Source organism: Nyctibius grandis, chromosome 4 (genome assembly GCF_013368605.1).
Source record: "Nyctibius grandis isolate bNycGra1 chromosome 4, bNycGra1.pri, whole genome shotgun sequence".
NCBI classification, from domain to species: Eukaryota; Metazoa; Chordata; class Aves; order Nyctibiiformes; family Nyctibiidae; genus Nyctibius; species Nyctibius grandis.
Genome location: NC_090661.1, coordinates 101,811,863 through 101,826,055, shown reverse-complemented (window position 1 = coordinate 101,826,055; position 14,193 = coordinate 101,811,863). Strand labels below are relative to the sequence as shown.

The 14,193-nt window shown below is 39.3% G+C and overlaps 1 protein-coding gene across 1 annotated transcript in view; it reads right to left on the bottom strand.

Annotated features, from left to right (window-relative positions):
- Positions 1 to 1,311: 1,311 nt before the first annotated feature.
- The window catches only part of EDRF1 (erythroid differentiation regulatory factor 1), a 28,284-nt gene continuing 15,402 nt past the window's right edge, over positions 1,312 to 14,193 (bottom strand). Inside the window, exons 15-26 of the mRNA XM_068400113.1 lie at positions 13,970 to 14,120; positions 11,492 to 11,680; positions 10,391 to 10,591; positions 9,799 to 10,017; positions 8,409 to 8,632; positions 7,853 to 8,011; positions 7,427 to 7,576; positions 6,657 to 6,810; positions 6,291 to 6,406; positions 5,353 to 5,521; positions 3,100 to 3,103; positions 1,312 to 2,131 (exon numbers count right to left, since the gene is read on the bottom strand). Of these exons, the coding sequence (XP_068256214.1) occupies positions 1,960 to 2,131; positions 3,100 to 3,103; positions 5,353 to 5,521; positions 6,291 to 6,406; positions 6,657 to 6,810; positions 7,427 to 7,576; positions 7,853 to 8,011; positions 8,409 to 8,632; positions 9,799 to 10,017; positions 10,391 to 10,591; positions 11,492 to 11,680; positions 13,970 to 14,120 (1,908 nt within the window). The 3' untranslated portion in view covers positions 1,312 to 1,959. The remainder of the gene's footprint in view (positions 2,132 to 3,099; positions 3,104 to 5,352; positions 5,522 to 6,290; positions 6,407 to 6,656; positions 6,811 to 7,426; positions 7,577 to 7,852; positions 8,012 to 8,408; positions 8,633 to 9,798; positions 10,018 to 10,390; positions 10,592 to 11,491; positions 11,681 to 13,969; positions 14,121 to 14,193) is intronic.

Below are 14,193 nucleotides of genomic sequence, written 5' to 3'. Positions count from 1 at the left end.
TGGTGTTAGAGTTGTCTGGTTTGGGTGTGGTTTATGCTTTGTTTATCTATGAAAGGAAAAAAGTAATCCTCTTGAGCAGTAATGCTACCTTCACTAATGCTAAGAAATCATAGAAGATTTGAGTATATTATGATTTAATTATAATCCTCATGAAAGTCATTTATGTTGTTAGTATAGTGCTGAGGTTCATAGAATAACAGAGAAATCCTCATTTGCTGTGAAGTTTTTATTAGCTTAATTCGGAGTATATGGCCTGAATTTGCAGTGAGGCGAGATGCTCTGTACCGCGAGTAAGAGTTAGTATGAACCCCATCTGTTAATACAAACTGAAGTGATTGCAGATGGTGTATGTGGATTCATCAGCCAGACTGGGCACAAGAAGACAACCATTTTGCTTTATAAAGCAGCTCAATTTCTTGATATGAAATAGACTCTCAGAAGTACACTAATTGCTGGAAGATAACATTCAACAGTGGGAAGGTGTAAAGGGTGTTTCCTTCTGACTACTTTTTACAGTGCTCGGTTTAGTATTTTTTTTTAAATGGCAAAAAAAACCCTCCCCCCTCCTGCCCCTGCAATGCCTCCACCTCTTCCATTCCTCCCTTCCTTCCTAAACTCTGCCTGCTACCTCACATTTCCTCTGGAGAAAACACTGTCCTTCAGCATGGACCTGTGCGGTGCAATGCCAGCAAAACACACTCAGGCAGGCAAAAGCTCTTCTAAAAAACCCCACTGAGGCACCTGTTTGAGTCCCCGGAGCAGCAGAGATCACGCTGCAGGCTGACACTTCTCTTTGCACTTGTAAAACCACGTTTAAATGGTCAGGGTAGAAATTTCTACAAACTGGGGTTTTCTAGGTGAACACACGCCCCATACAATAAAGCATCATTCTGTATCTCTCCCACTCAGAGTCAGAATCCCCTCCTCCAAACAAGCAGCTTAAACAGTTAATTCACTATTTGTGTATAAGTAGAGAGATTAAAAAAACCAAACACATATGCATGCATACACACATGTAAAAGCTGTTACCACCTTTAAAGTGTTTCATACTGTTGTTATACAATAATGAGCCACATTTATTTGTAGAAAAACATTAAGACATCAGATGTTATATCTTTGAGAAGTTTATCATTAAATAATACCTATTTCCAAAAACCTGAGCTGAGATAAGACTACACCCGTTTGTTAAGCCAGATTTTACAGATTTTTCCCAGCCCCCGCTGCCTTTCAAACAGTTTTAATTCTGTTGAGCAGTTTGCTTCTCTGATGAGGGTCATCACAGTCATAACCAATAAAAACAAGGCAGACAAATTCATGAATTTATATTTAATAAATAAATTTTTATTTAAAAAATATGCTCTCATTTATTCACAGTTTCAAGTCTCAAAAAGATAACACTATTCTTGACCACTTCAAACACAGCCAGAAGCATTCACTGTGGGGGGTAAATGAAGTCCCAGCGCTGGCTCGTGTTTGCAAGAGTCCTGCATCAAAGCTAGAAAGGCACACGGGTTTGTGCAGGGTAGTAACTAATTAAAGTAGTGTCTCAGTGTGCCCAATTTCCTTGTACAACTTTGGTTCACGTTCCTGGTTACAGTGTTCCAACGAAGCTTTGCTTACAAAGTACATTTCATTAAATATCAAACCAGAGCAAGTGTCAGGTTACATGTTTATGCAAAACATTTCTATCACTGCAAAGCCCATTACCTGCAAGAGAAAAATTGTGAATTTCTCCAACATAAAAACTTGTTTATACCCAAAAGCCCAGTTTGGCATTTCAAACCAAGGGAGGCTGGTAACTGAACCGTTAGAGTTCTCGCAGGGTAAAAAGGAACTCCTGGGCTTTCCCAGATGTAGGCGATATTATCACCTTCAGTAAATACAAATGCCACGTGGGAAACCCTCCCAGGGAGCCCACGCGTGGCAAGGCACTGTTTCTGCTGGTTTGCAGCGTTTGGGTCACTGAACTCCTCCGTTACCAGCTTCGTTACTCTGTGTCAGCTGCTCCAGTAAATTCAAGATTACCTCTATTCGTTCTAGCAGAGTCACACTTTTATTAGCAGTTGCACGTAAGAGCAGGGAGTAAACTTGCTTGTTTGTTTTAAGAACAACTTCTTCTTCGTTAATGCCCCTAAAAAGAAAACAGATAATACAAGCTATTAACCTCACCACAATATTTTCATAGAGTCATAGAATGGTTTGGGTTGGGAGGGACCTTAAAGACCATCCAGTTCCAACCCCCTGCCACAGTCAGGGACACCTTCCACCAGACCAGGTTGCTCCAAGCCCCATCCAACCTGGCCTTGAACACTGCCAGGGAGGGGGCAGCCACAGCTTCTCTGGGCAACTTGGGCCAGGGTCTCACCACCCTCACAGGGAAGAATTTCTTCCTAATATCTCATCTCAATCTCCCCTCTTTCAGTTTAAAACTGTTCCTCTTCATCATATCACTACATGCCCTTGTAAAAAGTTCTGCACATTATCAAAACAATTATCACAGAACACCACTGACTATGCCTGTGAAACCACGGCTGGTGTTCCGAGTCTCTATTTCCTTAGCTCCTATTTCCTGCCATCTCACGGCTCTGCAGTCAGAGCCTCTGCTCACACTGCGGGAGGGATAAGGTGTTCCCATGGTTATTCAGCTCCAGTCTGGCCACTGTATTAACTCGTAATCCCAAGTCATGTCATAAACCCTCCAAATCCACATCTCCGTGCCCAAACTCTGTACTTTTGTCTAAGTCAGTGTCTAATCTGATCGTGCCAAACGCAGACAGACACCGGAGCGCTCCAGAGACACGCTCTGTTTGCTCCCGTGCCGTTGGCTCTCCCCTCTAAACCACTACGGGCATCATCTTCCTGTTCAAGTCTGAAGCCCGTGAACTGCCCTTGTTCTCTCAGGTTCCACACATCTACGCTGTTTCCCTACGACAGAGACCTTCCCATGCTCAACACCTCCACACAAAAGAGCTGCTCCTTCTTTTGCCCAGCTGCAGTCTAAGCTCCCACCAATCTTCTCCACTTGACAGACACTGTAAATCCCTCATCACACACGTGCTGGTCTTCTGTTTCAGCGCTGTCACCCTTCCTCTTTGCCACCCTGCTCTGCTACATTTAATGTCCCAGACTAATAAATATATGACCCAACCTAGAAAAAAAAAGATAAAAATGTTGCCATTGATATTATAAATAAATTAAGTGTATATGTGTGCAAGCAGCAGACAGTTTAATTGCAAATGCTTCAGGAATTACCAAGAAATGGTGAAGCAAATTAAATTCATAACACTTGGCAGAAATCAGACAGGTTTATTTATTAAACAGAACAGGTAGTCAATAAAAAGCCACTGAAATGGCAAAGTATTTCCAGCGTAAGTTACAAGAATTCCCAGAACGAAGGATTACTTTCAATTACTTTCCTCCGATTTACATAGCCAAGTTCAGTTACGCTTCTGCATTTAACTTTTAGAGGGTAAAACTCTGGTTTCATCCAGTTTTATTGCCAGTCTGCAAGTTTCATTATCAAACATTAATTTTACCACATGTTCTGTTCTCTGCCAAAGTGCACCTGAGACCCTGAAATAGCGTTTGTGAGCTCCAGTGTCCCCCCCTTTCCAGACTGTGACTAAAACAGAAGGCAGGCGTTGTCCTCTTCTACACAGCAGAACTGAGGAAACACGAGGTACTAGAAAGGTGACACAAAAGGTAGTTTTAAGCTTAGCCTCAATCCTCCGTTGTTTAGAAAGTTTAACAGTTCACAGCAATGCTCCATTTCACAGCATTCAGGTTAAAACTAACACGTTCCCTATGGAACCTTCAGTACAAAACCCCACTCGAGAGAGACAATGCTGAGAAAGTAAACAGGGAAAGAGCCACAAAACAAAAAACCAAGAGTCTTTTGATTTACACCACCTACCCGTGTCATGAGATACCAGAACTAAAACAATGTACTCCATTACTTGGGACATCCACTTGGTTACATACAAATCTTCCCCCTCTGCATTTCACATATTCAGATTGCCACCTTGTGGAAGCTCTTTTTTAAAGCACCTAACAATGTGCCTAACCCACTGCTAAGGAAGCCCACGGGCTTTCTTCTTGTCTCCTGTTTTTCTGTTTACCAGTCTCCCACCATCAGCAGACGGCTTGGCGCAGAATGAATTCATTTCACAGTTTACTTCTAGCGAAACAGCACTTGCATCAGCAGTGCTTCAATCTGAAAAAGTATTAACACAACTTCCAACAATAAAAGAATTCTCTAGAACTATATACTAGAACTAATGCCACATTTTCAAAAATTTATATAACAGTAGACACAGCGCTAGTATGCTGCTGTAGCTTCTGCAGTCAAACACCTTTGCTGCTGAGGGAATAAAAGGTATTTTGTGGATCCCAAAAGCAACACCACACACATTCAAATCAAACCAACAGAAGCAGCAGCGGTGTAAGGAATTCCACTGCCACACCTAATCCCAGCAACGCTTCAAGGTCAACACAAAAAGGAGAAGCCACATTAGTTCTGAATCCCAGCATCGAGACAGATTATTTCTTCACGCCATCAGGCATTAGAAAATTCTTTAACGCCAGTGAGCCTCTTCCCCATATACATCCCTCTCTATTTACAGCATTACTGACGTGCCTACATTTATTCTGAAGTATTTTGCTTGCTAAACTATGCTGTCCCAGATATATTTTATCATCAAGATATATCAAAAGATCAGCAGCACACAGCAGTTTCTCCCCCACTAACTTTCAAGTGCTCTGTCAGAGATGAAGACCAGTGTCAGTTAAGCTAAAGGACACCATATACACGTACCTCAGGTGCTGAACAGTTTGATTAAAAAAAAAGACAATGAGAAATATGCCAACAAAATTATGGCAGTACAACTTAAACTACTTTGTGTGTGAATTTATATCTGAAGGCCATGGGATTTATATCCTCTAAAGGATATGTTAGGTATCACAGAGCATGATAAAGCACCAGTGATTCATAACTGTACGTGCATTTGAGACCATAATTACAAACTATTATTTTCCTATTTGAATACAGCCATTCAAGTCTGACTGTTTTGTCCTCACTCAGTCCTGGACTGCTATCAGGACTGAGGAGAGAAAAAACCGCTGCCTAGACACACTCAGTAAAGATGGTTCTTGGTCATTCCCTCGATCACACACAAAACCACAGAAAATGTGCAAAATTTAGACGATCAAAGCGTATCTCAGCTCCTTCTCCACACAGATGAGTCACCTCCAGAAAAGAATAAATATCACACTTTCTTGCATGCTCAAGAGTACTCAAGTTGGTATGGAGCTATGGGTGAGAATCACATCTACACACGTGTCTCAAGGTTCAACTTACCCAATTTTTTTTTTTGCTTGAAGTTAACAATTTAATGGATTGGAGGAGAAGGAATGACATTCTGGACTCAAAAATACTAAGCAGTTTCAATACTTCCTCTTTGTTAAGGCCAGTAGAGGAATCACTAGGTGACGTATTCTTAGCACTACTTTTATCCTTGCTTATCTACAAGGAGAGAAAAACAAAAACCGTTTCACTCACCTCCACCATTTAAACGCCCTTCAGTTAAGCCAGACAACCACCCCTGCAGGTTAGCTTACCCTTTACAGGAGTGGTACCAACATCCCAACCATTAACACCCTGTTTATGAGGCTTCAGTAATTAGCTCATATCCACATCGTGCACAAGTTACACTGATTGCCCATATTGTACATATATAAATATAGTAATTTTTAGTTATAAAAAAAATTATCAGGAAAATATGGACTTGACTACTCAACCTGTTGCTCAAATTGTCAGCCAGGGATGAACACACATCAGCATATATCGCAAGTAATTATTTATTTAGGCATCAAGAACCTATTAACACTAGCTAGAGATAACCTTCCACATTTTAATATTTCAATAGTAAATATACTACATAGACACAATTCCCATTTGTATTGTACATACATTCTTAAGTTCTTTAGGATGACTTTTAAGGGACAGTACAGAGTTGCACAGAACCCCATGCCCTCAGGCAGTCAGTACACATCCATATACAAACACACTTTAATCCATCTCCAGATGAAAGGTTTGGTCTATAGTAAATTTTTTTTATCCACTTCTACTTAAAGGCTAGAAGTGAACTGCAATAGGTTCAAGCCCTGTCCACACTATGTAAGCAACTAGCTCTACTGAAAAGTAACCAAGCAATATCTAAATTACCAAGTGACCAGTTTTATGTGAATGTAAGAGACACAAGGGATAATCAGACCACTTGACTTTCATTTACCTGTTCACTTTCTGCCACGAGCTCCTTCCTGATGAGCTGGAACGCACCCTTGGTTTTCACCATTATATCTAGGGCCCCAAACAAAGTCTTTAATTTCCCAGCACTGCTGTTCTGACCTTAAGAAGTAAAAATCAAGGGTGTAAATGGCTTAATGTTACAGATTGGACTTTTTCTTCCATCCAAAGATTTCAAGAGTTCTCACAAAAAAAGCACATACTGTCCTAGTCAACTGAAAGCCAGTAAGATAAAAACATTCTCTCTTGAAGAAAATTCACATTACTCTCATATACAAAGTTATCTAAAAATGAAATTAAATAGGTAATAGTAGTTTGGAAAGCTGTTGTAGCACGACAGAGCTAGACTTACTCGCCATCTGGAATTCTGCAAACGCCACTCTTTCCAGCTGCACACGAAGGAACTCACAGGGTGCGTCCTTCAAGAGCTGGAAGAGTCGTACTGCTTTGCTATAATGAAGATCAGCAAGTATACGGTGTTGTTTCCTCAGATGTTCATCACCAACCTGCACTCAAAGTAGGGCACATAGTAAGTCCCAGACAATTTGTATGTTCATGAGGTAACCATTAGAAAAAAACCTGCTTATAGACAGCACTAGGCACCAACAATCGTTCCCCACCTCATTTCATAATGGTTCATCTAAATGTCTGCGCATTTCTAGAACACATCACCACCATGCTGTCTGTGAAGCTATTGTAATTTCATAGCTAATGCTAACAAATTCACATCAAGTAGAACAAAGTTAATCATAAAGAGTAATAATTTGGAAAAAAATAATCAGAAAGCGACACGCAAGTCTACACTAAGGCTTTAACAAATCATACGCTAATGTTCTAGCAGAAGGCTGGTTGCTTAAGTATCAGGAGAGTGGCTTGGAAGCCAAACCAAACCAAAGAAAATATTTATCATAAAGCTCAATACACTTAATAAAGGACAGACTGCTCTTAAAAGTAACGTTGTATTTCATGATTTGCAAACAAACCACCTCACATTTCTTTGGTTAAATCACTTAAATAAATATATCCCAGCTACAGGTAGAAAGATAAATATCAATCTCCACACACGTTGGACATGTTAAGCAGAGAACCTATACAGAAAAACAAACCCATTTGTACTAATACCTGGTTTCTCAGGCAACTGTGGTACATTGAAGCAAGCCTGTGGTGGATGGTTGCAGCGCGATATTGGCAGAGAGGCTGTCGTGCAGACACTGTATCAACATCACAATATTTCAAGGACTTCATCATGGCTTCACTAACTTCCTTCTCTATCTACAAAATAAACCAGAAAGATGTAGTGTGATTACTTCGAAACTAGAACACCACCATGTGCAAGTGTAAGGGTTAAATCTCTATTCGTGGCACTATCTTTTCATTAAGCAAAACCTTAATAATGCAAGCTATAACATGTTTACTCACTTGCAAGAGCTACTTCACAAAAGTTCTTCAGTTAACGAAGGTTTACAAGTTATTCCAATATCAATTTTGCTCACTGTTTAGTTTTTCAGGAAGACAATAGCTTATTTTGTCACAAATGCTTTTCATTACCTGTTCCTGAGCCTTTCGAGACAGTGGAGCATAATCCTGCTGTAGAGTTGCCATAGTGAAATACGTAGTAGACAGCTCCCAGTTCACAGAATCCCAAACAGCTGGATGCACATCTCTCTTACCTAGCGATCTTAATGCCTTCAGATAGTAGTCAATAGCCTACAGAGTATGAAATAATACACGTGCATGGTTATTGCTTTACTCATTCTCAAGGAAGCATTCCCAAATAATCTGTCTGAGCCTTCTTCAGTATTTTCCTTACACCCGTTTTGGTCGTAACTTTAATCCTGACCATGCATTTCTATCTCCCTTGTGTGGTACTGCAGTGTGCTGAACATCAAGATCTGAATGTCACAGCACTTCACGTATCAGAGCGATGGAACCAAACCTCAACACCACTGAAGCCTATACAGCAAGGATTAGGATAACAGGAAAGCAGGAGAGGTATCCCAAGTTATTACATCAAAACTCACAGATCTTCACAAAGATATTTACAAATATTCTACAGGAAAAGGCATATTAGGGTATGGGCCATCTAAAAATAGTATGTTGTTACCTTATTATAATAAAGGGCCTCTTCTGGGGAAAACTCTCTTTTGAAGTCGCCTTCAGCTGCACAGTGCGCTTGAGCACAGATCCGCATCAGCCTCCCCGTGTTGCACAGCAGGAGAGCAGCATTGGTTGCATCGTCAATTGACTCAAAATTCTGAATTCCTTCTTCGAAGCAAGAGAAGCTTTTCTTCCAGAGTTGCTGCTCTGTCGTCGATACATTTTTACTCACTAGGGTTGAGACACAAGGCTTTGAATTCTTGAAAGATACTGAACAATCATTTTCATTATGTTCTTTTTCTCATAAACGATCTTCTAAAATTTAAGGGTGGTAAATGATTCTAAAGACCCAATTCATGGAAAATACTCTTAAAAAACCCTCAAACATATGAAAAACTTAATACCTAAAGTGCACTATTACACATAATTATACTTTCAAAAGAATTGTGATAACATGACACACAAAAAATGGGATATTAACAAGATAAAACACAGGGTTTTTTTTTCTTCATAGTAATATTCAGGGTATTGCAGTTACTTCTATAAAGTTACAGTATGAAACAAGTAAAGAGTGACTTTGACAGACAAGTGAAACTCAGTATTTGAACTCTGACTTCAGCTAAATAGCAGTTCTGCAAAAACATGGAGGTTATGAAAAATTATAAAATTAAAAGTCCAACCCAAAATCCTTCAAATATTAATTGGACAAAGGTCACAGAAAACAGCCGGTATTTGGGAGACTGGAGCTGTTCACACTGAGCCACCAGCATCTCATTTGTTCTAGTTTATATAACTCTTACTTATAGACAAGGTATTATTGGTTTTGCTTTCAAAACCAAAAACCCACCAAACACCTTATCCTACAAAGCAGCTTAGGCATCCTCCATTTCCTCCAAAAAATCCACCAAAAATAAACCAGAAAACAAAGCTTCCAAGGACTTATTTGCCAAAAAAAGAAAAAATAAAATCAGAGGCTGACTTCACTGAAACTATTTTTGTGTTTAAATTAAGCTTACACTTCTTCATGCTGGGCTAAACCAAACACACCAGGAGTGCAATGTGCCCTCCCTTTTATAAGAGTTGGTTTAAAGTTTCCATCATGTTTTTTGAGGGCATTCTACACACTTTAAAAGAATTTCTTCCAAAGCTATAGATTCCATTATTCAGTTCGGGCTCACTTAAGTACAGTGTACAAGCCACAGTAATCTATTGGAGGCAAATATTTACAAGGGACATTAAAGTTATAAAACATCAATTACAGAGAAGTATTTACTACGAAGTTCTTTAAATGTCTTCTTTATGATCAGAAATACTCAAGATTTCTTGCACTATTAGTAAACACAATCGTTGTTGTAGCTCTGTGAAACAGTAAGAAGGGAAAAAAAAAATATACTTGCCCACTCTCTCAGTCTGCACTGCAGCAGCCTGGTTCATGTAAAACACTCCAATCTCGTTCCTGATATTGCCCATCCTCTTTAGTATCTGTATGTGCTGCTCTGGATTTTGGTTTTTTAAATTACTGAAAAGTAAAATTTCGTAAGCTGCTTCATAACATTTACAGCTGACGGAAAGCTGGCACTCCAAGTCTGTAGACAAGTCAGTAGCCCAGGCAAACACTAGAAAACAAAATGCAAAGCCTGCATGTCAGACAGTACTTCCAAACAAACTTAAATCTGCAATGGTCATCATTTTGGGCATTCTCCTCGAGACTAAGTATAAGATCCACGTCAGAACGATCCCACAATTTCTACTGATAAGCACAATTACTGTCTTTAGTTGTTTTACAGCTTCAGGCATGTCATACGGTATCTTGACAACCTCCTTATGTGTGACAGGCAGAATTAGCTTTCTCTGAAGAAAACAGAACTGAGGGGTAATAAACCCTGCTCCAGAAATGACACCAGTGCATGGTTTTGAGGAAACACAATGAAATTACTTATGTCTGTCATACAACTGAATTATGGCAGTGATCTTGTATCAGTATCATACCTTGGCACCTGGATTCTCTATGAAGACTGTGTAATATTTCCTGATCTTCTTTTGTCTGGTAATTATACTCTTCAAGATATGCTGCTCTGTTGTTTGCATTTTGAGCAAGCATTAATTGGATATCTCCACAAAGGGTTAAACACTGACAAAGAAATACTAATACTTCTGGAAGCATGCTGGCGCAGAGACAACAGTAGGTATCTATTAGAAAAAAAAAGTCCCATGGATAAGGGAGGGGGAAAGAAAAGAATTAAATGTCAACAGGTTTGACACAGACTGACAATATAATTGGTTTTTACATTACCTGTCACACATTCTCTGTATGCAGACAACACATGTTCTTCTAAGAAGAACTAACCTATTTTAAAGTCATAGTTGCTCTACACAGCTGACAGTTTCAAAAGAGCAACAATGTTGTTCAAGATGAGCAGTGAATCTGGTAATTACAAATGCTAATCTCAGATTTGACTAAAGGAAAACTGACTTTCTACAGATTAACTCAAGTGAGATATAGCCTGAAAAATTAATTTCCAAAAGGTACATTTTAAACTTGATTCTCAAGTCTTTAAAAGACTGAAAGCTGAAGAATGCTTTGAGTTATTGATAAGCATATTGATGCTTTGTGTTAAGATCAAGTGTTCCTGCTTTATAAACCTCCCCCCGCTCAAAGCCCCACCACTATGGAAGCAAAATGACAGTACTACAGTATTAAGCTAACAGCATTTTCTGATTAGTTATTCTCATTATTGTAGTAATATTCTAACCAGCCTGATTTTACTTCCTTCATTTTCCTCAGTAATACTTGAGGGTGTTTTTCATTTTAGAGGAGTATCCAGTTCAGCTGGTGAACACGTTGGTATTTTTGAGAGTCAGGAATATATTTAAATGAAATGGGAACCACCAGGCATTTCCAGGGAAAAATATCTGCTTGCAGACTTCCCTTATGAATAATGAGCTAGACACTTAGTTTAACTAAACACATGGTTGTCAGCCTTGTCACTGCATGGCACTAGGATAAATCATGCACAAGAGAAGCATTTGATACCATGAAAGGTATATACAGGCAATAGCACAGATGACAAATACATTCCAGCAACTTACCATGGCACTGCAAAGCCAGCTTGATGTATCGTAACGCTCTCCCATATTTCTGTAGAATCATAGCAGCATCAGACAAGACATAATAAGCCTTTGATGATTTCAGAATGAGCTGGAGTTTCATTTTATATTGCCATGATCCAGGAATCATTCCTGACTGACTGGAATGCTTACCCTTCTGAAATGAGCCCACTGTAACACGAACAGAACCTCATCAGTCAATCTGATCTCCGTAACATATGCCAGAGCTTGGACACCACTTCGTCAGTAAATCAGGATGTAAATTGCCTTACTACAGTTCTGCACAAGTAGAGTTATGCCAACTTGTCTGCCACCTCATTTTTCATCTGCAAAATGGACCCATACCTGGAACGTTTCCACGTACTCCACCTGCTAGTGGGATGCTCGAATACAGTGAGAACGCAGCTAACATCTCATACTTCTAACAGCTTTAGAAACAACGGGTGCAGTGGCCAAGACTATTCTGTTAGGTAGCAGCAGCAAAGAACAGAAAAGCCACAGGGATAATTTTGTCATGTTCTCCACCAAATCCTTACAATATACGCTCTGTTTCTGTATGAACAGTCTCAAAGTGAGAAAGGCTCCATTTGTGGGTTTAGCCTCCAGCACAGAAGGAACTAGATAACCTGGTTCTTCCCACAAGGAAAAGCACTGTCTCTCACCCTAGTTTCAAGACATCCTCAGCACAAGATTATGAAGGTTCCTTCTTCAATGCTGCAGTGGTTATGGAACCAGAAAGAACAGGCCACCGACTTTAGGCATACCAAAGGACAGAATTTTGTCCTGATCATATTTGCACACAGCAATGAGTCTCTTGCTTACAAGTGACCTACAAGGTCTGACTTGCAAGCCCACTGTCTTTATTAAGTTCTAGAAGAACTACATGTTTACATTAGGACAAAGACAAATCTAATACAGTAACACCTCCTGCACTTAAAGACACAGTATATGTGCATTCTGTATCCATATACTATTCAGAAGTAGTTCTCTTCTAGTTAGAAATTCAAGAATCAAAAGCACTTGTCCGTTCTATATGTATGTAAACATACACACGTAGCAGAGAAACTACATAATTTGCATCACAGAAAACAAACCCATATACTGGAAAAGCAAAAGTTTCTCCCTTATGTTTGAACTATTTTTCTCCAGGTTGAATTCAATCCTTATGGATTGAAGTACCATTGCTACTTCAGGGAAGAACTCCAGCACAGGTCCAGAAATCAAATAATTTTTTTTTTTTTTGATATCTGTGCAATATTTACCTCCCACATCCCCCAGGAAACACTTGTTTCTAAACAGAAGAAGTTAACATGCGGACGTTCTCCTTGCCAACTGGCAAGCAGCTGCAATGTGTCATCAGTTCCAAATTGTGAAGGCAGAAGACAGAGCCTGGCTACAGGAGAGCTGAAATCAGCACCCTGTTCTTGCTGAGCTGACCTAAGTAAAATTTCTCAGTAGATCTTGGTAACAATTAGTCTCACAGTCCTTATTAACAGTACTGTGCAGAATTCATGCAAGCTCAACACCATGCAATTTTCTGATGGAGGTATTAAATTCTGTGGTCACACATATGAATACTTTCTTAGTTTTTATCAGATATCTCCAGGTCGTTGACATTCAAGAGACAATCATAAAATTGGAAGGGAAACATGAGAACCTTAAATGAGTAACTCATAACTGAACTTGCTCATTATTTAGAGATTTTCAAAGGGGGAAAGGAGGAGAAAGGAAAGAATAAAGAATTGTAAAAATATGTAAGACACAAATTTCTTTCTGGGTTATACTTATAGGGCTTCTTGCCCTGCAGAGAACTCTACTACTTTCAGAAGAGTCTTTCCTAGACCGTTTTATGGCACTCCAGATAAAAATAAAATAGACAGACTATAGTCTGAGACTTCTGGAGTTTGAGTATTTTAGCAATCAAAACATCTTTCTTTATTTCCTGCTTCCTTTCACAATTGCAGAGGTACAAGAAAGAAAACAAAATCCCAGCTAACATTTTATATGCAGTCCAGCAGCAAGCATAATGTAGGAAAAAAACTGCCAGAAGCAAGTAGTTCTTTCACAAAACTTGCAAGTCAAAGAAAGAATGAAGACTGCTTTAAAAACAATCCACACAACTTATGGTGCTCCACCCACCAAAAATACAAAACCCCAAAATAAGCAGCCTTTACGGAAGTCATCTGCAAGCCACATCTAAATAAGGTCCAGTAACATTATGTGTTTACTAATAAAAGATGCTTGGATATGCAAAATATCCCAAATGAGCTATTTTTCATATTGAAAAACGAATCTTTTCATATTTAAAAAGGAAGAGACTGTTCTCCAATTTTCAGAATACTACTTTTGCTCAGGCAATAATGTAATCAGTGACTTACATTTGTTTTGACATTCAAAATAAAGTAGCAGCAGTTTGTGTTGCCACTGGAAAGGTTTTATTTGCACAACAATACAACTTACTTTTGTCTAAAAATAAAGCCATCTGTTTTTCCAGACACTCGGGACCACCACTGGTGGATTCATCTTCATATTTCAACGGGATTGGTGTGCTGGGGTCAGCTGCAGGAAGGTCACCCTCTTTTTTAACGCTGCTGTCAACAGACTTCAAGCCCTGCAAGAAGAAGAAAGGATTTAATTCACCTTGAAAGCAATATTTAGCAAATACAGAAGACACCAAGAATTGG